We start from the raw sequence: 25,222 nt of genomic DNA on the forward strand, positions 1-25,222 counted from the left end.
TCTTTGTTGTTGAATGTGTTTCTTGATATTATGAGATGCTGGGAAATCAACTTCTCAGCCCTCTATTAACTTACCTATTCTTAATGACAACCACTGTGAAATGATAGGAATACAACCTCATTGTGTGGGATCAATCACAGCCTTTCTGCCTTATTCAAGGATCTTTAGAAAACATTTATGTCCTCATTACTTTTGAGCTAGATTTTTTTTATTGGTTTAATCATTATTTGGAATTGTTTTCTGTGTAACATCCTATCTCTTGATATAGCAAGTGTCTTTTTATAGGGCCAGTCATCGGTAGATTAGTCTTAAATCTATTGTTAGTTTTAGAGGATTCAGGGAGAGAAAGATAAATTTGGAACCAAATTTCCTTAAAAAAATGATCTCTTAAATATCTAATGTAGTAAACATGGTTTATTACTTTATATTATAGATGTATTGTAGATATATATATATACATATATATAATTTATATATATGTATATATATATAATTTATATTCATCATAGGTCACATTATATATACTGTACATTTCCATTATTGAAGTAATTATGCATTATCTCCTCAAAGGAATCTTGAAATTATACTTGACCCCTTATCCCCTATTATCCTGGCATTTGAACAAGGGATTGTTCCATCTAATTAAAACTTTAGCTAAATTTCTTAATCTTGGGATCTTTTGTTTGATAATCTTAAGATGAAATTCTGAATTTTGCTGGGAGGCAATGAGCTTAATGGAGAGGGACAGTTAGTCTTTTTTCAGTAAAGCCATTATCATTCCTTCTTCATTAGTGACTATTTTACCCTAATAAGGAAGAGAATGATGGATTCCCTGTCATTTACTTATGTTCTTTAAATATGAGGGAAGCTAAAAAGCATATTTATTTTAACATGAAATTCACCTGTTTGAGGTTACTGAGCCTAGTGTGTGGCATTTGCCTTTGAGTTCCAGGTGAAAATAGAGGCACTGACTTTAAGGATGCCAGACAATTTGGTGATTTTGAAGCATTAATTGGGTAGTTAGCCTTTTCATTTTCCCTACTTTTCTACTTAGGAAACTTGTCGTGGATTGAGACAAGTGTAATAGTTTCCATGTCTTTTATGGATAGCATATTACTTCAAGATGAAAGCTCAGAACTATGATCCTGGTTGTTATCAAACTAAGCTTTACTTTTCTCATAAGTAAAATGGGGTTAATATTAATATCATTAATATTAATTATAACTTGCCTCATGGAGTACTCTGAAGATTAAATTAATGCAAGTCAATTAGCACAGTGTCTGATACTGTGATTAGTTCACTGGCTATTAGTATATACTGATATTAGTATATACTGATACTGGCCATTAGTATAATTATTATTATTTATTTTACAAATGTTTATTGAATAACTTAGTGAATACCTAGGACAGTGATAAGCCATGTGAGGGGTGTAGAAGAAATATTACATACAGTTTTCCCATAGGGAATTATGACATAGCTGTGATAAAACAAATACATGAGGATGTGAGAGCAATCTGGCCGTGACATCTGTCACCCCAATGATTGTCAGGGTTGATTAGGGTGATCTGGCTGGCTAGGCAGGGATCTCTTTCGTCCCTCACCGCTCCATGTGCTCCATGTGCTCTGTTCCCTAAGCTGCGTGTGTGGTCAGAGAGAACCGTACTTCTGTCAAGGGTATAAGAGTAGCTGCACTCCCCTGCTGGAACCTCCAGCAGACTCTCGGAGTATGTTTGTAGGAGAATGTAGGGTGGTCAAGCTTCCAAGACTCTGACACATCCAAATGAAGTGTTTTCTGCCTTTCTTCAGAAACATGTGGCAGTCTGCCTTTTTTAAAAAACGTGAAAAACAAAATGAAAGAACGTGAGGCAATGGTGTACTGTGTATGACAATATACAAATAAGGATCAAACTGTGTGGCACAGGTTGTTGATGCTGCACAGGAATTCAGAACAGTCATAAATTAGGAGGGTGGTGGGTCTGTCAAAGCAAGCTTTCCACAGGAGATGGCACTAGAGCTATATCTGGAGAAATGGGTACTACTGGAAGAAGGTAGGATATTTCAGGTAGAGGGGACTGTGGCACATTCACAAGACAGTAAAGAAGCACAGTTCCTCCAGTTGCTGATGATAAGGAAATCAGAAAATAAGATCTAAATTCTTAGATGTTAAGCATCTTGATAGCAAAGTCTTATATTGAAACTTTTCAGCTCTTCTCTTTTATACACGTAACTATATAAACCTGTTACCGCCATGGTCTCATATGAATGCTGACATGTCACTTTCTCTGAGGCAAGGCATTATAAGCATCAAGGTATTTCTGCACTTTTATTACTGCAAGAGGACTTCTTGTCAGTGTAATTCATTGTGTTTTCTTGACGATGCAGTCAGCATCGATTTTCTTTCTTTATTCTTACCGCTTTTTGTTATATTGTGATGGCTCAGTTTCCACATTTATTTCTGCAGAACACCCTCTTGGGGAATAACAATGGAAGGAAGAATTATACAATATTAACAAGCAGAAGAAAAGTTAAGCTAAAATATTACATATTCCTATGAGGAATTATAAATTAGTATATTAATTCTGTCATACAAGTGGTCTTTGTATAAAGGGATTCTTTCCTTTCATAATGTTCCTCGCACCTGCAACTCTCCCCTCCCTGCCCTGAGAGAGATGTATGGAGAATCAGTGGCTTAAACAGAACCATCATACTTGTGTTCAGTTATTTGTATCAACATATACTTAATCCATGAAATTTCTTCATCTCAAACTGGCATTACATGTATGAGGTTATTTTATGTTTTTCACAGCCTGGATTGGTTATAATTGAAAGTACTGTGCTCTTCATATTTTGTGAGTAGCTACATAGTTTGAGTTTCATTCTCACATGAGACTTTTAAACTATGGTTAAAACTTTCAGTAAATACAAAATAAATAAAACACTCAAAAAACTTTTAGTAAATGCAAATTTGGTACTTTTAAGCAACATCGGTAGGTACTTTATAAACAACATCATTTGTACTCTATGAAAAAAAATGAAGCAGAGTATTTTGGATGATTTTAGTTTTGGCAATATTAGATAAAGACTCTAATCTGCTGTCTCTCCTCAGGAGTTTTTCAGTACTGTACTTATAATCTTTTGAGTACCTCTCTAATGAATGACAGACTGTTGAAATTTAACTTAAGTACTTATAAAATAGTTAAATTCACTCAGTATCTGTGCACTTTTGGATTTTAATTTTGTTGTGCCTTGTATACACATGGAATTGTTTATTTCAGGCTACCTTGATACTTGCCTTACCAAATTATATTTTACCTCATAAAATAGTTGAAATGTACTTGCTATTTTCAGGTATAGTAGTAGAATTCTATTTAAAAACAGTACTAGTTGAAATCTTCCAATTTTCTGCTTGGAACCATTTAAATTATAGAATCATATTACAGTGCATTTCTTATATGATATCTGATAGAAAATCTACCAGTGCTGCTGCTTATTTATAGTAACAATTTCTTTGCATCCATATCTAGAAAATTCCACATTCTCTTTTTGTTTTTATTAGCTATGTGTTTTATTTTTCTTATTTAAAAAAAATACTTATTTTTGAGAGACAGAGGGAGGGAGGGAGGGGCAGAAAGAGAGGGAGAGAGAGAATTCCAAACAGGCCCTGGTGCCATCAGCACAGAGCCCTATGTGGGGCTGAATCTCACAAATCGTGAGATCATGATCTGAGCCGAAATCAAGAGTCAGACACAACCAACTGAGCCACCCAGGTGCCCCAGCTATGTGTTTCATTTGATAGCAAAGATTGTTATTCTTACAAGCATTGTACTTGGTAGGATACAATGTAATGATACCTCCACTAAATCAATCTGATCTCAGAAGCAACACATTGGTTTATTTCACTTAAGTGCTAGAACAGGCTTACTTTCCCACCCTCTCCCCCTAAAAAAGGGCATTTCAATGCATTGATGACATATTCAGTGTTCATATTGATTCTAAGATTTGCCTCATGCCTCTTGCCTGCTGTTGCTGCTGCCTTGCTCTTCTTAATTAAAGGTACTTTTTTTTTTTTTTTTTGAGTCAAGGAATATTAGCAGATTAAAAAAAAATACTTCTTGGCTAGTAAACTGAAGTTCTTTTATTTTTGGTGTCCCTTATGTTCTCCTGACTTTGTTTTTTTCCTTCTCTATTCTCATTCTTCCCATTCCCATCCCAATAATTCACATATAATCAATTCAGATACCTGAAGCAGAAATTCTAGTCTTAAAAAGAGGCTGTTTTAAATCCCAAACTGTTTTGGTATCACCTGCTAGAAAATGAAAGGAGTCTCTGAACCTGTGAATTGGTAATAACAACCAACTTTAGGAAATGAAGTAAAATATTTACGTTTGACCTTAGAAATAAAGTATCTTGGGCCCTACTAGCCATAATCAGAGAATTTACAAAATAATATATGTTTGCTATTATGCCACAGATAGTTTCAGATGTTTTAGTCTGCTAAGGCTGTAACACAGCAACATTTTTTAATTTTGCATGAGTACCTCAGGTTTATTTTTCTAAAACTAAATTAAAGATTTTTAGGAAGCTGTTAAGCTTCCTCATTATTTCTATTATGCCTTATGTGTCATCTCATTTGTAGGAATCCTACTTTAAATTTCCCTAAGACCAGGTAGTCTTTATCTTGTTTAGATCATGCTATAACTTTAGCTGTCAGGTTTGGTTTTGCATATCAAAATATTTTATAGCAAATTAATCTACATATAAATTTGCTTTATATCCATTCATTTAAAAATCTGTATTACATTTTCCAAGTATTTTTTTTCCAAGCATATTGTCAGTGGTTAGTTCTTCCCCAAGGAGGTATGTGTTGTTTTTTGTTTCGTTTTTTCTTCCCTTTTTTTACTTTTGTTTTTTCTTAGCAAGCAACCATTGATCACACCCACTTTGTGTCAGGCACTGTACACTGTACTAGAAACTTGGGATTCTAATCCAAAATCTTATATGATGACATTTCATGATGTTTGATAAGAGAGTCTTAAATTATGAAAGCTCCTGTTAGTGGTTCCAGTGTGAAATTATAGTGCATCCAAAAGGAATTCCCTAAAAACCAGTGTGTGGGTTTCCACTTAACATGCTCCCTTCTACTTTCAGAATTTAAGTCTTTAGTATTCAGATTACCACAATACATATTTCATGTGGGTCTATAATAGGACTTACCAGTTTGTCTTAGTTACTTGTAGTTTAACTACTTCAAATCTGTTGCCTCTTTAAGGATGTAAGCTCCCGAGGGACTTATATACAGGCACTGTCTGTGTATCTTTGGTAGCTGGCCCAAAGTCTGGCATATACAATAAATGATTCAGTTTTCATAAAGAGGGAGAAAGAAGATGGGGGAGAGCCAAGACGAATACAGGTTTGAGTTAATTCTCCTCCCTTGTTGTTGCCTTTCCTCTCCCCCTTCTCTTCTTAAGTAGGCCATGTTGATTGAAGAGATATTCTGCACACCTGAAGAGGTTGGCTAGAGCTTTGCAAGCCCCACACTGTTTTGTTGGAGTTGATCATGTTGTGGGTAATTAATTATCCTTAACCAAACTTCTTAGTTATTAAAACAGTACCTGTACAACATGAAAATTAAGAAGAGGCAGAGGAAAGAGAATTTTGATTCCCAGTTCTACCTCTTACAAGTTGTGTGCCCTTAGGCAAATTAGTCATTTCTATTAGCTTCCATATCTATTAAATGGGGGATAATAATGGAACTCTTGAGGTTCTTTGGCAAGATTAAATGACAGTCCTAAATTAAAATTAATACTAGAGAGGAGAAGACCACTGTAATGTAAAATTAAGTTAGCACATGGTCTTTCATGTTGATGTTGTCAATAAATAACAATAATTATTATCATTGCTTTTGTAGTTTTTAGTACCATTTTATAATGATATATCATGATGTATGTATGTGTATACACACACACACACACACACACACACACAAAAATACACAGTTGACCTCTGAACAACACAGGGGTTGGGGTACCAACTCCTCATGCAGTCAGAATCTTTGTATAAGTTTTGACTCCCCAAAACTTACAGCCTACTGTTGACTGGAAGCCTTACTGATAACATAAACAGTTGATTGACATGTATTTTGTATGCTATATGTATTATGTCCTGCGTTCTTGTAGTAAGGGTAAGGCAGAGAAGATGTTATAAGAAAATCATAAGAGAAAATACACTTAGAGCACTATACTGAATTTTTTGGAAAAAAAAATCAGCATGTAAGTGGATCTGTGCAGTTCAGACCCATGTTGTGCAAGGGTCAACTGTACAGACGTATTTAGGCCTGCTATTTACAGTATCTCATTTCCAGTCTAACTACTGTAAATTAAGGAAACTTAACTACTCATCAGAAGATTGCCTTGTGTCTGTGTAATTAAAGAAAAAGGATTAGGTGATCCCTGAAGGATATCATTCAAGCTGTAGAACTTGGAAAGTCAGGTTTTCCATGTTAGTAAATACTTTTCTAGCATCCAGATAACTTATCTTTGCATTATGTCAGTCTCTATCCCTTCTGACCATCTGCCTCTCTTTTTCTTTTTCATACATGTGGACATGCATGTGCCATATGAATTCTGACAGGTTTATATTTTTAAACTCTTTTCTTTGTCATTAACCACAAACTTACATATTTCACACAAGGCAATTAATTTTTTCTTCTTTTTAAAATGAAGTATCTTGAGAGTATACTTTGGACATTTAACGCATTCAACTGATTTTGATTTAATAGACATTGAGTACATATATTATTTAATCCTCAGAACATCTCTGTGAAGTAAGCTATACCCATTTGCCCAACAAAAAGGCTAAAAAAGAGTTAAATGAGTTGCCTAAAGCTATGTAGTTAATAAGCACTACAGTTAGGAATCGGCCCTACTCCATAATTTCAAGCCACCATTTCCATAGCATCATGAGTCATCTCTCTTAGGTGGGTTACTTCCATAAATATTACCACTCTGTAGTGATTTTTAGTTGATTCAACATGAGAATTACCATTTTTGACCTTATAACCCTTCTTGTTAAGAGTGGAAGAAAATAAAAGATTACAGATCTTTGAGAAAGTGTTAAAAGTTTGGAAGATATCGACTAAATGGAGGACTAGAGAGCTTTAGTATGGAGACAAGAAGCTAAGAATATACGTATAGAAATACACATGAATGGAAGATGGATAAACTTCTAGGTCAAGACTAGATCTTCTCCATTCAGTGAGAAATCGAAGTGTTTTTTGGTGATGAAAGGATGGGCTTGAGATTTGAAGAAAGGAGAAGGTCTGGAACAATCTTTGGGAATCAAGAAGAGAAAAGTGTTTAAAGTCATTGATAGACTTATATTTAGGAATGGATATTTTTTGGCTTTTAAAAATTGTGATGGGGGCACCAGGGTGGTTCAGTTGATTAAGCATCTGGCTCTTGGTTTCAGCTTAAGTCATGATCTCACAATTTGTGAGTTCGAGCCCCACATCAGGCTCGGGATTCGAGCCCCACATCAGGCTGCTTGGGATTCTCTGACTCCTTCTCCCTCCGCCCCTCCACTGCCTACTCTCTCTCTATCTCTCAAAATAAATAAACTTAAAAGTTTTTTTTGAAAAAATTGTGATAAAATATGTGTAACATAAAATGTACCATTGTGATTATTTTTCAGTGTACAAATCAGTGACATTAAGTATATTCTCAATGTTGTGCACCTATCACCAATGTCCATTTCCAGAACTTTTTCATTATCCCAAACAGAAACTGGGTACTCGTTAAATAATAACACACCGTTCTTTCTTCACCTTAGTCCCTGTTAACCACTGTTTTACTTTCTGTCTCAATGAACTTAGCTATGCTAGGCACTTCATATAAGTAGAATCATACATTTATCCTATTGTGGCTAGCTTATTTCACTCAGCATAGTATTATCAGGATTCATCCATGTTGTAGCATGTCAGCATTTCATTCCAATTTTTTTAATGTTTGTTTATTTTTGAGAGACAGAGAGAGTGAGTACAAGTGGGGGAGGGACAGAGAGGGAGACACAGAATCCTAAGCAGGCTCCTCCTGTCTCTGAACTGTCAGCACAGAGCCTGATGTGGGGCTTGAACTCACAAACCATGAGATCATGAACCTGAACTGAAGTAGGAGGCTCAACCGACTGAGCCACCCAGGCACCCCCAGCATTTCATTTCTTTTTAAAAAGGCTGAATAATAATTAGATTGTAGTGTGTACCACATTTTCTTTATTAATTTTTTATGGCATATGGATTGTTTCTACCTTTTTTGGCTATTGTGAATAACTGCTATAACTATTGATGCATAAAAAAATAGGCTTTTAAACTATGTCTTGTTTAAGTCATTCTGAAAGCCTGGTAAGGTTGAGGAAAAGATAACATTATATGACTGTCCATAATGTTTGTGCTGAACATATTTTAAAGTTGTAATGACCATAACCCATTTCAAGAATTCATATCAATCACTTAATAGGATGGGAAAAGTGAGTGGAAAAATATTGTGATTATTAGATAACCTCTATTCACTTTTCAGGGATAATCTAATTAGCCTAACCATCAGGATATAGGGGTCTTTGTCTTTTATAAAATGTGGTCCTAGTTAGGTAACATTTGATTTATATTAATCGTTTTAAGAACTGTTAAAATTATCATGCTTTATAACATTGATGGCACTATCTGGTGAAAGTCTTTCTTTAGGACATTTCCTGATTTCCTCTTATCAGCCCAGTACCCGAGATTCTGAAACTTTGTCTTGATTACTTGATTATAGTTGTTACATTATTGAGGTTGAACTAACTCACACGTTTTAACTTTTAATTGTTAGTTGATTGAGGCATATATCAAGGATAAATATTGTTATTTATAAACAAAATAATTGCATGCAATTAAACATTCTAGACAGCCATTTTAAATTTTGAAGTAATTTTTAAAGAATTTTAGTATTATATCATTAGTTAAAAATACATTTGGAACAGATATCACAATAAAGGATAAAATGAATTGTGGTAGTTCAAATTCTTTTATTTTATTTTGCCAGCTCTTCAGCCAGTAGCGACTACAGTAGTTACTTTGAACAAAAGAACATACTGATGAATTAAGGAGGAACTGTCTATTGAGCTAACTCAGAATAGGCTGATTCATTTTTATAGAGTCATGAAAAAGATAAATGAATTAATTACTTTAGGAAATAAAGATTGCCAGTACATGGCTAGCAATGAAAAAATAATAATTCAGTACCTACTGTAATCTATACTTTAATATGTAAAGTATATAATGTTTACTAAAGGAATATTCAAATTAAAATTAATAGCAGAGAGAAGGCCAATTTAGTATGTATTCTATCAATGAGATACTTAGGCAGTTCTCTGTATTTTTGGTTATAGTTCACATGTCAGCATTTTGTAAAGAGCTCAGTGAGGCTGAAATTCAGATTTGCAATAATTCTTTTTTCAGTGTGGAATCTAACAATCTCAGTCATTCTGGGGTCTGTGATTTAAAAAAACAACAACAACATTTTTCTCTTTGATTGATCATAGCTATTATTGAAATAGCTGGTAACATGTGACATGGTGCTATAATTTAGACTGAAAAAAATTGAATTGTGAATTATATCCACTCAGTGTAAATTTCTCTGTTTCTACTCTCCAGAGCATCTTTTGTACTTCTTTTCCTGCAGAAATGGCTTCTTACCATAATATTCCTACATTTTCCCAGGGGAAAATGAGGACTCCACCGTGAAATTCTTGTCCAAAGGTATACAGGGCAAGCTAGTACAACAAAAATAGAGGGGAAAAAATAAAATAAGATTCAGAGTTTGCCAGTACAGGAAATGAAAGTTTTATTCCATTTAACCTTTTAACAAATGTGCTTTACACATCCATCCATCATGGTGTCATTGTCAAGGAGATGAACATTTATGGATATGATGGTGATTCCCATGATTTCAGATGTTTAGATTTGAGGCTAATTCCTGCATAAGTCATTCTCCCATTTCTTCTTTTGTAGGTATAAGTAAGCCATAGAATAATTTTTAGGATCATTAGATAACAAATTAGGCAGGGAGCTATATGTATTTAATGGTTTCCCTGTTAAGATCCACTTTCATATGATTCTGCTTCATGTTTACACAAACAGTTCTTCAAATAACAGATCTCTTCCTTTAGAATGATCAGAGGGGTGCCTGGGTGACTCAGTTAAGTGTCCTACTCTTGGTTTTGGCTAAGGTCATGATCTCATACTTTTGTGTGTTCAAGCCCCACATTGGACCCTGCGCTGAGGGTGCAGAGCCTGCTTGGGATTTTCTCTCCCTCTCCCCCTCCCCAACTCACACTGTCTCTGTCTCTCAAAATAAAGAAACTTAGAAAAAGTCAGAGTCTAAATAATCAGTTTAGACTTACTTGTAGACTCAGTTTGCTATATGGCCTGTGAACAGTTGTAGACTTTCTTTTTTAAATATATTTAACAAAATTTGGAAAGTGAAGTTTGTACATTTTTTTTACAACTTTATCAAGGAGTAAATTGATATATAATAAACTACACACAGTTGAAGTGTGCAATTTGATTGATTTTTACACGTAAAATAATCACTCCCAGGATAAAGTGATGAAAATTTCCATCACCCTCCCAGATTTCCTCCTGTCCCTTTCTAATTCGTCCTTCTTCTCACTCCCTTCTCTGGCAACCACCAGTCTGCTGTTCAGTATTCATTTTCTAGAATTTATATAAATAGGAGCATATAATATGTGCTCCCCCTCATTTCTTTCAATATTAAATTCATCCATGTTGTTAAACCTATCAATAAACCATTTCTTTTTATTGCTGAATAGCATTTTATTACATAGATGTATCACAATTTATCCATTTATCTGTTGATGGGCATATGAAATGTTTCTAGTGTTTGGCTGTTAGGCACAAAGCTACTATGAAAGTTGGGTACAAGTCTTTTTGTGGACATCTACTTTCATGTCTTTAGATAGGAGTTGACAATTTTTTTCTCTAAAGGACCAGATAGTAAATATTTTAGGTTTTATAGGCCTGGATTCTCCTCTTTTGCATGGTGGTACAAAAACTCCAGGTAGTGAGCTGTGACAGTGGTGGGAATCACTTCCTTTGTTTTCCTTCTCTCAGGTACCACTGACCTGTACTATCTCTTGTCCAGTTTCTGAAAAACGTTGTGTAACATCGTATATTTAGTTGTTTAGTGGAAGTAGGGCCTAATGGAGTTCTTGTGACTCAGTCTGGGCTGGGAGTAGAAAACGTGTCTATATATTTTTAATGTAATTATATTTCCTTTTTTCAATCTTAAAATACCATTATGGCCTGATATGTCAGTTCTGTTTTCCTATTTATGCCATAGAATATGTAGCTCGAGTACTAAGAGATGAGTGACTTTTGGATTCCCTAGGAGCTCATCTCTTAAAATACTCATCTATTTATACAGGAATATTAAAATATGTTAATTTATAAATTAATATTATACCCCTCATTTAGGAGTCACTCTCACCCTCTTACTGATTGCTTATATTGTTTTCTTTCTTTGTGCTTTTTATATAAAGACCTCTTACATTATGAAAGGTAATATTACAGAAAAGTACATAAAACAAATTAAATATACAGCTTTGTGAAACTTTGTGTAGCCAGAACCCATTTAACCACTACCCAGGACAAGGAAGAAAATATTTCTGAAATCCTGGATGCCTCCTGCATGCTCTTTCTCATATCCCTCACACCAAAGATAACCATTATCCAGACTTATATCCTTGTACTTCTCTATACTTTTATAACTTAGGTTTGGATCTCTAAACAGCATAGTTTGGTTTTGCCTGTCTGAACCTTACATAAACGCAACCTTATGTTCTTTTAGGTTTGGCTTCCTTTGCTCAGTGTCATTATTTTGAAATTCATCCATAATGTGTGCAGTTCATTCATTTTCACTCTCTCTCTAGAGCATCACATTTCACACTGTCTAAAACATCATATTATATAAAGGCATTTGGATAGATGGCATTTGGGGTGATTACCCATACAGTCAAACATTATTTGTCTGTGCTTTAGGGGACACACACACACACACACACACACACACACACACACACGTCTGACAGGTATCTACCTAACTTGGAATGGCTGTGTCCTAGGATATGCATGTGCCCCACTTAGGATATAGTGCATGTTTATAAATTTCTTCTACTCAGTAGCTTCTTTCAGTAGCTTAATGATGTCTTCTTTTAAAAATTGCCATTTCTCCTCCTCCTAGTTTTGAGATATTATTAACGTATAACATTGTATTACTTTAAGGTGTACTGCATAATGATTTGGTATGTGTATATCTTGTGAATGATTATTACGTTAACTTCAGTTAACATGCATCACCTCACATAGTTACAAAAATGTTTTTCTCACGATGAGAACTTTGAGATCTAATATCTTAGCAACTTTCAAATACACAGTACAGTATTATTAATTCTGGCCACCATGCTGTACATCACAAACTGCAGAACTTATTTATCTTGTAACTGGAAGTTTGTAACTTTACCCTCACCCATTTCCCCCAGCTCCTAGCACTGGTAGCCACACATCTGTTCTCTGTTTCTGGGAGGTTGTTTTTTTTTTTTGTTTGTTTGTTTTTTTTTTTAAGATTCTGCATACTTTGGGATCATCTAGTATTTATTTGTCTTCTCTGTAGGACTTATTTCATTTAACACAATGTCCTCCACGTTTATGTTGTTGCAGTTGGCAGGATTTCTTTCTTTTTGTAATGGCTGAATAATATTCCACTTTGTATACATAGCACATTTTCTTTATCCATTCATCCACTGGTGGACACAGAGGTCATTCCCATATCTTGGCTGTTGTAAAATAATGATGCAGTAACTATGGGGGGTATAGGTGTCACTTTGAGACATTTCCTTCAGGTATATACCCAGAAGTGGAATTGCTGGATTACATGGTAGTTCTGTTTTTAATATTTTTGAGGAACCATCATGCTATTTTCCATAATGGCTGTACTAATTTAAATTTCCACCAGCAGTGTATAAGGGTTCTCTTTTCTCCGCCTTCTCTCCATCATTTGTTATCTCTTGTTTTAGTTTTATTTATTTATTTTTTATAATAGCCATTGTAATAGGTGTGAAGTATGATATCTCATTCTGGTTTTGATTTGCATTTCCCTGGTAATTTAGTGCTGTTGAGCACCTTTTCTTGTACCTGTTGGCCATTTTTGTGATTTAGTTCCTCTGCCCATTTTTTAAGTGTGTGTGTGTGTGTGTGTGTGTGTGTGTGTGTGTGTGTGTGACTGTTGAATTGTAGGACTTCTCTGTATATTTTGGTTATTAGCCCCTTATCAGATACATAATTCACAAATACTTTCTCCTGTTGTGTAGGTTCCCTTTTCATTTTGTTTAGTTTCCTTTGCCATGCAGAAGCTTTTTAATTTATGTAGTTCCACTAGTTTATTTTTACTTTTATGGTCTTTGCTTTTGGTGTCAAAAAATCATTGCCAAGACTGATGTCTAGGAGCTTACTTCAATGTTTTCTTGTAGATGTTTTATGGTTTCAGCTCTTAACGTTCAGTTCTTCAGTCCATTTGAGGTAATATTTGGGTATGGTATGGGGGTAGGGCAGGCTTCCTTCCTTCCTTCCTTCCTTCCTTCCTTCCTTCCTTCCTTCCTTCCTTCCTTCCCTCCCTCCCTCCCTCCCTCCCTCCCTCCCTCCCTCCCTCCCTCCCTCTCCCTTCCTTTTGAAGTATAATGGATAGTGTTAATAAGGTGTACAACATACTGTTTCAACAATTCTACATATACTCAATACTCACCACAATAAGTATAATTAACCAACACTTATTGCAGTATTATTGACTATATTACCTGAGCTGTACTTTTCATCTCCATGACTTATTTATAACTGAAAGTTTGTACCTCTTCATCTCCTTCATTTATTTTATCCATTGCCCAGCCTGCCTCCCCTCTGGCAAACCATCAGTTTGTTTTCTGTATTTAAGAATCTGTTTTCTTATTTGCTCATTTGCTTTGTTTGTTATTTATTTGCTGTTTCAAGTTTTTATTTAAATTCCAGTTAGTTAGCATATAGTGTAACATTAGTTTCAGGAGTAGAATTTAGTGATTCATCACTTACTTATAATACCCAGTATTAAAAGTATTACAAGTGCCCTTCTTAATATCCATCACCCATTTAGAGTCCACATATACTTGAAATCATATGGTGTGTGTCTTTCTCTGTCTGGCATACTTACCCTCTGAGTCCATCCATGTTGTCTCAAATGACATGTTTTAAAATATTTTTTTAAATTTTAGGAGCACCTGGGTGGCTCAGCTGGTTAAGCATCCAACTCTTGACTTCAGCATGGGTCATGATGTCATGGTTTGTGAGATTGAGCCCCACATTGGACCCTGTGCTGGTGGCATGGCTGCTTGAGATTCTCTCTCTCTGCCCCTCCCCTGCTTGCACACTCTCTCTCTCAAAATAAATAAATAAACATTAAAAAAATTTTTTTTAATTTTTTAACTTTTATTTATTTTTGAGACAGAGAGAGACAGAGTATGAACAGGGGAGGGGCAGAGAGAGAGGGAGACACAGAATCTGAAATGGGCTCCAGGCTCTGAGCTGTCAGCACAGAACCCGATGCGGGGCTCGAACTCACGGACTGTGAGATCATGACCTGAGCCGAAGTCGGACGGTTAACCGACTGAGCCACCCAGGTGCCCCTAAAAATTTTTTTATTTTAAAATTATTTTAGGCATATAGAAAAGTTCAAAAATATTGCAGAATATTCCTGTATATCTCTCACATTGTTTTCCCATATTGTCAACATCAGGAAATAAATGTTGGTACAATACTATGAACTTAACCAAATTACTTATTCTAATTTTGACAATTTCCCCACTTTTTCTCCTCTAGGATTCCACATTGCTTTTAATTTTCATGTCTCCTTAATCAAATCTGTGACAATACTTCGTTTTTGTTTTTCATGATCTTGACACTTTTTGGTCAATACTGGTTTGATATTTTATAGAATGTCCCTTAGTTTGATCCTTTTTGTGTTTTTTGGCAGGAACACCATGGAAGTGATATTGTGTCCTCAGTGAGCATGTTCAGGAAGCGAGGAGGGACATGTTGATAAATCTTAATACTGTGATGTTAGGTTTGGTTACTTTGTTGGGTTTCTCTAAAGTTGCTATATTTTCTTTGGATTTAGTAAGTGTTTTCTGGGGAGAGAAACTTTGAGACTAGGCAAATATCAGATTTCTCATCATACTCTCATCTTCTAGTTCTAATATCTTTCAGTGGCTTTGGCCTACAACAATCATCACTATTGTGTTTTTCAATTTTGATGTGGTGCATATTTCAAATAATGGTGAATTTCAATTTCCCTCATTTTTTTCAATGTATCAATGGGGATTTTACTCTAAAGAAGAACTGTCCCCTCTTCTCATATGTTTATTTTTATTAGTAAGGATTTAAGAATATTTTAGTTTGTAGGTTATAATCCAGCTCTGTCATTTTATGTTGCTATTTTGATTTTGGTTATTGAGAACTTCTTCAGTTTGGCTTCTGTGTCTTTTTTTTTTTTTTTTTTTTTTTAGTTTATTTATTTTGAGAGAAAGAAAGAGCATGAGCAGGGGAGAGATAGATAGGGGAAGAGATAATCACAAGCAGGCCCTGCACTGTCCGCACAGAGTCCGACACAGTGCTGAAACTCATGAACCCATCAGATCATGATCTGAGCTGAAACCAAGAGTCTGACGCTTAACCGACTAAGCCACCCAGGGGCCCCTATGTCTTTTTGACATTCTCATTATTTTTCTGCACTTTTTACTTTCTAGTTCTATAAGGTGTTCCAGGATCTTCTTATATTTTCCCTCTCTCAGTCCGGGGATCAGCCATTTCTACAAGGACCCCAGTGTTTATTTGTGTTTGTGTGTGGTGAATGATAGAAAAATCTAGATTCTTGGTCTAGTTATTGCTGCTTAGTGTCATTACAGCCCTCTCAGTTGGCAGAGTTAGGAATGTATCATATACTAACATGTACCTATGCACACATTTATATTTATTTCTTTATCCATCTGTGAATATATTAAAAGCTATGAATTCCTGCTAATACGTCTGATTCTAATACAGCATAGTGTTAATTCTAGCTTTTCCCCTTTGCTTATATGTAACTCTTTGTACAGTGAGAAAGCTGCATCTCCTTATCCTTAACGTTTGTTTGTTAAATCCTACTATACATACAACATTTTCAGAATTACTAACCCATACCCTTGTGAGTAAGAAGTTTACTAGCTCAAGGACTGTATTTGTGTACAGTTCTTTCAATCTGTAACCCTATGAAATATAGTCAAAATACTGTTTTTTGAAGTTAGTTTAAGTCAGTTTTCATCCCCATCCCCCTTAATGTCAGATGTTATTCATTTGTAATACAGTTATTTTTATTCCATTTTGGGTTCCCTCAACATTCTGATTGATTTTGATTGTTTACTTACTTGTTTATTTATTTGTTATATGAAACATTATCATGGTTATAATAGTCATGATTTACAAAAAGATATTCTCATGGAATTTCCCTTCATTCACCCTAATAACCTGTCCCCTAAAGGAAACAATCTCCTGAGTGTCTGTTTTAGCTTTCCTGAAATCCTTTTGTACAAATGAACAGATACATGAATATTTTCTAATACTTTTTCTTTCTTACATTAAGAATAACATACTCTCCTTTTGTACTTTTCTCTTTTTTTTGCTAAACAGTAAGTATATCTTAGAAATTGCTCCCTATCAGTAAATAAAGATCTTCCTCATTATTTCTTACAGCTGCATATTACTCCATTGTGTGGATTACCATAACTACCGTGCTGTGTATTTAGGCTGTTCCAATACTTTGCATACCAATAGTGTGTAATGAATAGCCTTGTATATCGTACTTTTCAATTTTTGGACGCATGTCTTCAAGGCAGATTGTTAGAAGAGAGATTACCCAGTCAAAAGCTAAGTACATATGTGATTTTGTTAGATTTCGCCAAGTTTCCTTCCAGAAGCATTGCCGTAGTCTTTTTTTTAGTTTGCTTTTTCAGCAACAGGTTATGAGACCTTTTGTTTTTACCAGCCTATCCAAGAGAATGTATTCTCCATATGTTTCAATTTTTGGCAATCTGATAGGTGAGAAATGGTATCTTAGGGCTGTTTTAATATGTATTTCTCTGATTATGAGTAAGTTTGAGTATTTTAATATATTTTTTTTAATGTTTGTTTATTTTTGAGAGTGAGAGAAAGAGAGAGCACAAGCAGGGGAGGGGTAGAGAGGGAGGGAGACACAAAATCCCAAGCAGGCTCCAGGCTCTGAGTTGTCAGCACAGAGCCCAACACGGGGCTTCAACTCGTGAACTACGAGATCATGACTTGAGCCGAAGTCGGACGCTCAACCGACTGAGCCACCCAGGCACCTTGTATATTTTTATATATTCTTAATGTCCTTGTTGTGTGTGTTTGTATTTTTATTTATTTTTCTCATTTTTTTCATCAGGTTTTTGGCCCTTTTCCCCTTCAGTTTTTGAGAGTTTTTAATAATAGAATTATTCATTTCTTTCCTGTGGTGTATGTTGCAAATGTTTTCTCAAAGTTTGTCGGGTATCTTTTGACTTTACTTGTGCTAGTTTTGCCCTGATAGTTGGTTAAAAATTTTATATAGTATGATTTACCAATATTTTCTTTTGTCATATTAAGATTAAAGGGGAATTTACCCAGGTTTGTTTTCCTTCTAACACTTACAAGGTTTTTCTCCACTTCCTGCAGTCTCACCTTTAATAAATCAAGTGTTTGTGTGTATAGATCTCTTTCCAGAATCTGTTATATTCCACTGGTCCACTTGCCTGCTCTATGCTAATACCACGTTTTTGTTATTGGAGCCAGTCTTCTTACTCTGTTCTTTTTTTTTAGGGAAATCTTTTATATTTTTGTTCTTTTGCTTTCCCATGTCTATTTTGTAATGACCCTAACAAGTTTCTCAGAAGGATTCTGTCAGGATTATTAACATTGCATTAAGTATATTCAACATTGAGATTTCCTATCCATTAACATGATAAATTATTTCACTTCATTAATATGGGGCTTTCCTTCCTCCTTTTTGCATTTTTGTTCATGAGAGAAATGGACCTATACATTTTCTTTCTTGTATTATCACCATTGCATTTTTTAAAGCAAATAACTTTATTTTTAGAACAGTTTTATGTTTACAAAAAATTGAGCAGAAAATACAGAGAGTTCCCATATATCCTCTCTTTCCTAACACATAGTTTCTTCTGTTATTATCACCTCGCTGCTAGGTTTTTAGGTGAACATAAGTTTTTCACTTATTTGAGTAAATACCAAGGAATATGATGCTGGATCATATGGTAAGAATATGTTTAGTTTTATAGAAAACTACCAAACTGTTCTTCAGAGTGGCTATACTGTTTTGTATTCCCACTGGCAATACATGACAGCTCTTGTTCCACATTCTCACTAACATTTGGCAGTATCAGTATTTTGGATTTTGGTCATTCTAATAGGTAGAGAGTGGTAGCTCATTTGAATTTTCATTTCCCTAATAACTTGTGATGTTCAACATCTTTTTGTATGCTTACTTGCCATATATATCTTCAGCAAGGTATCTGGGTCTTTGGCCTTTTTTAAATTAGGTTGCTCATTTTCTTATTGTTGAGATTTAAGAGCTCTTTAATATTTCAGGTAGCAGTTCTTTTTCAGATATGTCTTGCAAATATTTTTTTCCTAGTCTATGGCTTATCTTCTCATTCTCTCTTGATCAACATTGCATTTTCATGTCTGAGTGCCAGTTATGCTGACTTGGTAAAATACAAATATATTCCTTTTTCTATTTTCTGGAAAAATGTGTATAATTAGAATTAATTTTCCCTTAAATACTTGGTAGAATTTGGTGAAGAATCCATCTAGATCTTTTGCTTTCTTTGTAGAGATCACTAAAAAATTTTTACAGTAAGACAACTAAGATATTCTATTTTTTCTTGTGTCAGTTTTATTAGTACATTGTATTTTTCTAAAAGTTTTTCTAGCCTCAGTTTTCAGACTTGTTGGTGTAAAAGTGTTTATAATATCCTCTTATTCTTTGGTATATGTAGCTGTGTTCTTTGTGTTGTCATTGATAGTGATTATTTGTGCTTTATTTGTCAGTTCCATTAGGGATTTATCAATTCAACCTTTTTTTTTTTTTAGAAGAAATAGTTTCTTTAAATCTTTTTAATCCTGTCTAATGTACGTTTTCTATTCGTGAATTTCTGCTTATTATTTTCTTCAATTTTCCTTAAGTTTAATTTAGTGCTATTTTTCTAATTTCTTAAGGTGGTTGAATTTTGGCATATACATTTGGGTTATAAATTTCTGTCTAAGTTGGATTTAGCTATACAAGTTTTTTTTTTCTTTTTTTAATGTTTATTTATTTTGAGAAAGAGTGAGTGTATGTATGCGTGCAAGTGGGATAGAGAGGCAGGGAGAGAGAGAATCCCAAGCAGGTTCCCTGTTGTCAGTGCAGTTTCCAGTGGGAGGATCCATGAGATCATGACTTGAGCTGAAATCAAGAATTGGAGGCTTAACCAACTGAGCTAACCAGGCGCCCCTCTCATAAGTTTTGATATATTCTTATTTTGTTATCTAGTTAAAAATATTTAATAATTTCCTCTGGATTTCCTTTCTGTCCTATAGATTATTTATTGATGTATTTCTGTCATTTTAGACATGAGGATTTTCTGGTTATTTTTATGTTCTTGACTTCTAACTGACATCTTGTGTTTAGAGACTGTAATGGAAGTTATTTTTTTTAATTTGCATTATGGTCCAGCATATTGCCAGTTTTTATACAGTTTCTGTGTATGCATATTCTGTGATCCTTGCATGTGATCCATGCAACTGTTGGATGGTGTCCTATATGTTTTTGTTAGTGGTGTTGCTGAGTTCTTCTATATTATTGTTTTAATAGTTTTTTTTTTATGTTTGTTTATTTTGAGAGTGAGATAGAGAGTGTGAGTGCGGTATGGGCATAGAGAGAGGGAGAGAGAATCCAATGCAGGCTCCACATTGCAGGGCTCAATCCCATGAACCATGAGGTCATGACTTGAGCTGAAATCAAGAGTTGGACACTCAACTGACTGAGCCACCCAGGTGCCTTGAGTTATTCTATATTCTTACTGCTTTTGTGCTCTGTTTTTTTCCCATCATTTACTGAGAGAGGAAAGTTTAAATTCTGACTGTGATTGTGGATTTCTTTAATTTCATCATGTACACTGTTAATTGTTTTACATATTTTGTAGCTAGGTTATTAAATGCATATAAATTTCTTGACAAATTGAACTGTTATTATTCTGAGGTATCTTGCTTTACCTCAGTAATATTTTTTACCTTGACTTTTTTCTGGCGATAAAATAGTTACAAATATATTTATTCTCTGAATACTGATAGGTCAACATTTCTTCTTATATCCTTTTGCAAAATGATGCAGCTTTGTGTTGTTTGCTTCAGTATTTATCCTTCCCCAGTCTTATTTATTATTTCTTTTATTTATTTTACTTAATGTATATTTCACTTAGTCAAACATCATTTTCAGGTAACTTATTTCTGTTGACATGCAGATTCTTTTTTTTTTTTTTTTAATGTTTGTTTATTTTGGGAGAGAGAGAGCATGCATGTGCAAGTGGAGGACGGGCAGAGAGAGAGAGAGAGAGAGAGAGAGAGAGAGAATCCGAAGCAGGCTTCACACTGTCAGCACAGAGCCTGATACAGGGCTCAATTCCATAACCCTTCTCATCTTACTTTCCAGGACAGGTATTTGTTAATATTTGTATTTGGGAAGTTGAAGCAAAATGAACATGAGCCAAAATTAAGAGTCAGCCCACTCCACTGACTGAGCCACCCCGGCGACCCAGATTCTTTATATAAACGTGGTACTGGTGGTGTGGTGGTGGTTGGCTTTTTTGTTTTGTTTTGTTTTGTTTTGTTTTTGTTTTTGTTTTTTTAAACAAAAGTCTAGAGCATTTGTTAAGCCTGTACTAAGGTTTAGAAAATAAACCAGAATAGAAAAGTGTAGGCTATGAAAAGTCTCTAAAGATAATAATAAACTTACTCATTGGCTCATCCAAGTTTTTTTTGGGCCTAACGGCATATGCTACTTTTATTTACATCCTACGAGGAGTCTTAGAGAATAATTGAGGTCTTCTCAGTAATATGCATTTTCTCAAATGCAAAAGGCCACTATTGATACCATATTAAGTGCATTTGCATTCTCTCTTTTCCTACTAGTAGATACATTGGATGCTGTTTCTATAATATGTAGGATATATTAATCAGTGTTAAAGATACTGTAAATTTTTTCAGGATATTTTGTTACAGATGAAAAATATATCAGGGGGTATTGTAATTAGGGCTTGTAGACAGAACTGCTAATTTTGAGTTACTTAGCTTACATATTTTAAAATGATTCCTTTTTTAACTTTTAATTTGAAGCAATTATAGACTCAGTTTCCTTTTAAAGCAGGTTTTTTTGTTTGTTTTGTTTTGTTTTTTTTTACATCTGATATAGATATAGCATTAGGTTATGGTGAATTCGGTTCTTTTAAATAATGTTCATTCTGTTACCTGACAAGTTTTATATTTCCTTTATGTGAGAAACTTTTCTGGAAATAACTTCTCATCTTTCTTTCCAGGACAAGTATTTGTTAATATTTGTATTTGGGGAGTTGAAGCAAAATGAACATTAGTCTTGCCTAGGTTTACTTTTTCAAAAACTCTAATGGGTACATCTCATTCCTCCAGCCCCCCACTTCCCCTGTCTTATTGCTACTTTCCAAAAACATCCCCTTTGATAGCCACACTATAGAAATATTTAGTTACAAGCAAATATTTTAGGAGTTGTTAGCATTTGTATAAGGGTTATGTTGATGTTCATATAACTTAAGGGCAAAGCAATTTTCTGGTACTGAATGAGTCAGAGTTTCTATTTTAACATATAAATGTGAATGCACATGTGAGTGCTGAATTAATGCCTTACTCTGGGGATTTAAAATGTGTGATTGCTGTATTATACACAAGTACTCTATCACCAAAAAATGGTGCCTATTATTTGACAATAATTATGTATACAATTGGGCAAAATAATTTTCTGAGAGGTAAAATGGTTAAAGAAATACCCCATCTTAAAATGTCTCAAAGTGTTCATTGTTTTGCACATAGCAGGCCTTTAGATTATGGTACATATTAAAACCCACTCATCTGGTGGTGGTAATATAATCTGTGGTAAGTAATAATAGGTACATGAATGAAAAAAGAACAGTATTTAAAAAGTGAAACATATATATATGCTACATAATTGATACATTAGAGAAATCTCCTGTTTAAGGAAAGGTAGCTAGCTGTTAGATAGGCAATTTGGAGGAAGGGAGACACCCTAAATGGTATATTGGCAAGCTTCCTGAAATGCATATACATAGTAATTAGATGCATATTGATTTTTAAATGTCAGCCAGCCTTTACTCTCTTCTTTCTCTAGCATCTATTTGTATGAACAGTGACTATTCTTACTTCTGAAGGGGGTTTATTAAGGTTTTTGTGAACATTTGTTATATAGGAAATAAATTACCACTGCTATATATAACTAACATTAAATTTGTGATACTGGCAATGATTTGTGAGGAATTTAATTCCTTATATGTTAATTGATGGCAGAGACATTTCTGATGCTTTCTACTTGTATTCAGTGAACAAATCCCTTTAGTCGTGTTTATGACCTTCAACAACCTGCTAAAATGAATTACTACAAGTATCACTTATATTCTAAACTTAAGTAGCTTTTTGCTAACTTGGTTTAATCAGGATTGTGTTCATCATCTAGTAACATTCTTTTAGTAACCTTTAATGCTTTCTGGGCCTTTAAAGAATGTCAAGGAGCAGAGGATATTCCTGGGAGATTAAATATCTACCTTATTTCATGAAGTCTAAGGTACTTTGAGAGTATCCTTTTTTAGCCTTCCTAGACTGAGTCAATGGAAGGTAACTGCAAAACCATCTCACAGCTGTCACCTGGTGACAATGATTATAAGACACCACAAAATATCAGAGGCATCCAATGTTCAGAGAAGTTAAAATATGAAGAAATGCATATCTTGGAATTAGGATTTTTGAAGTCACTAATGATAAATTTAAAAGGATGGTTATGATAGGGGCGCCTGGGTGGCTCAGCTGGCTGAGTTTCCAACTCTTGATTTCAGCTCAGGTCATGATCCCGGGATTGTGGGATTGAGCCCCATGTCAGGCTCTGCACTGAGCGTGGAGCCTGCTTAAGACACTCTCTCTCTCTCTCTCTCTCTCTCTCCCTCTCTCTCTCTCTCTCTCTCCCTCTCTCCCTCTCTCTCTCTCCCTCTCTCCCTCTCTCCCTCTCTCCCTCTCTCCCTCTCTCCCTCTCTCCCTCTCTCCCCTCTTCCCCCTCTCTCTGTCTCCCTTTGCTCCTCTCCTTGGTTCACTCTCTTTAAAATTAAAAAAGAAAAAAAAAGAGTGGTTATGATAATCTTGTGTTCTGGTTTTTTATGATTAGACCAATATAGTACACTGAGAATTTTCCATTTGATAATTTGGAGTTTGCAGTCTTTTGTTCACTTTAGAATACTACTCAGTGTTTCATTCTCAGATTCATGCAGTAGAATATACAGTCATCCTTGAGATAATTGTTTTGCCTGCTGCCATAAAAGGCTATTAACTTTAATTACCTAGACTCTGAGGAGATGTATTTTGGCCTAGTTGCTTTGAGCAAGGAGTACAGGCGAGTTTTTTTTTTTTCATATTCTTTATGTATAGTAACGTTAAAACTGGAATTGTGTCCATTTACTCAGTGTCCATTGAGAAAAGATATAAAAGAAAAAGGAAATACTCACAAGAATGTTTAATTATACTCTTCTCATACCCTGTGCCACTGCACACTCCCCAAACACAGTTCTAATGATTGTGGTTCTTCATTCACAATGTTTAATACAGTCAGGAATGATGGGTCTCTTCGAAGTAGAAATAGGAAGGAAAGGATGATGCAGGGAAGGTAACCTTTAGTTATTTATTTTTTTACTCTCTATATGGTTTGCTTTTTATTTTCATATGCATTTATTTTTTTATAAGAACTTTTTAATAAGAATAATTACATCTTATAAAAATATGATTCCATACTGCTTATAAAATAAAGAAATGACATTTGACATTCTTGGTCTATTCCAAACATCGTTTGACTTTTCCTCTTCAACTAAATTATCCCTCATTGTAGCCATACTTGTCCACTTTTTGTCTCACATCTTCTGCATTTTCAGGGCTTTGTTTAAATTTATCCCTTTGCCCTATCTACCCTTTAAGACTAAACTAAATCCCAACTATTTGAACTTTTCCAGCTCCCTCCATAGGAAGTACCTCTTACATCACTACTTTGCAGTGGCAAATACATCTATGTAGCACTTATCAGAGACCACCTTTTGGAAGGGTTATTTATTTATGTGTCTAGTTTTCCTGTTAGAATTTTGGGACTGAATTATTTAGGTTTGTATTATCTCCTGTAGTACATGGTATAGATAGTGTTTCTTGAATTGAATCCTTATAGAATTTTAACTACATACTTTACTTATTTTCACTTTTTTCCAGAGACATCGTGTAGTAATTTTCAAGAATTACTAAATGTCATACTGTTCTACTTCTGAAGTTTCCATTCTCAGCCTTTACCACTATTTTCTGAAATACAAGAATTATTGTTGAATCGTTATATTGTATACCTGAAACTAATGTAACATTGTATGTTAATTATACTTGGATAAACAAACAAAAATAAAGTACCCTCCTGTGATAATCTGTTTCCAAATTAGTTAAAAAAAAAAATTATTCCTTCGCTAGTTACTATCCCATAGTGCAAAAGACCAGAATAATTACAAAGATATTAAATTTTCATGTTACTTATCTGTTATACAAATTTTGTTGGTTATACAAGCTTCTTATATAGGGAAGAGTATTTTCAAAATAATGTGGGTTTTTGTTTTTGTTTTTGTTTTTTTGTAGGTTACTTCCTCAGAACGTTGGCCTGCTCTATGTTGGAGGTTATGAAAGACCCTTTGCCCAAATCAAGGTATGATTGTTCGTTTTCCAGTA

The 25,222-nt window shown here is 34.5% G+C and overlaps 1 protein-coding gene across 1 annotated transcript in view; it reads left to right on the top strand.

Annotated features, from left to right (window-relative positions):
* Positions 1-25,222, top strand: part of RNGTT (RNA guanylyltransferase and 5'-phosphatase) — a 306,719-nt gene that overhangs the window by 229,888 nt on the left and 51,609 nt on the right. The window contains exon 14 of the mRNA XM_015069535.3: positions 25,133-25,199. Coding sequence (XP_014925021.1) covers positions 25,133-25,199 — 67 coding nt within the window. The remainder of the gene's footprint in view (positions 1-25,132; positions 25,200-25,222) is intronic.

Source organism: Acinonyx jubatus, chromosome B2 (assembly GCF_027475565.1).
Source record: "Acinonyx jubatus isolate Ajub_Pintada_27869175 chromosome B2, VMU_Ajub_asm_v1.0, whole genome shotgun sequence".
In the NCBI taxonomy this organism is placed as follows: domain Eukaryota; kingdom Metazoa; phylum Chordata; class Mammalia; order Carnivora; family Felidae; genus Acinonyx; species Acinonyx jubatus.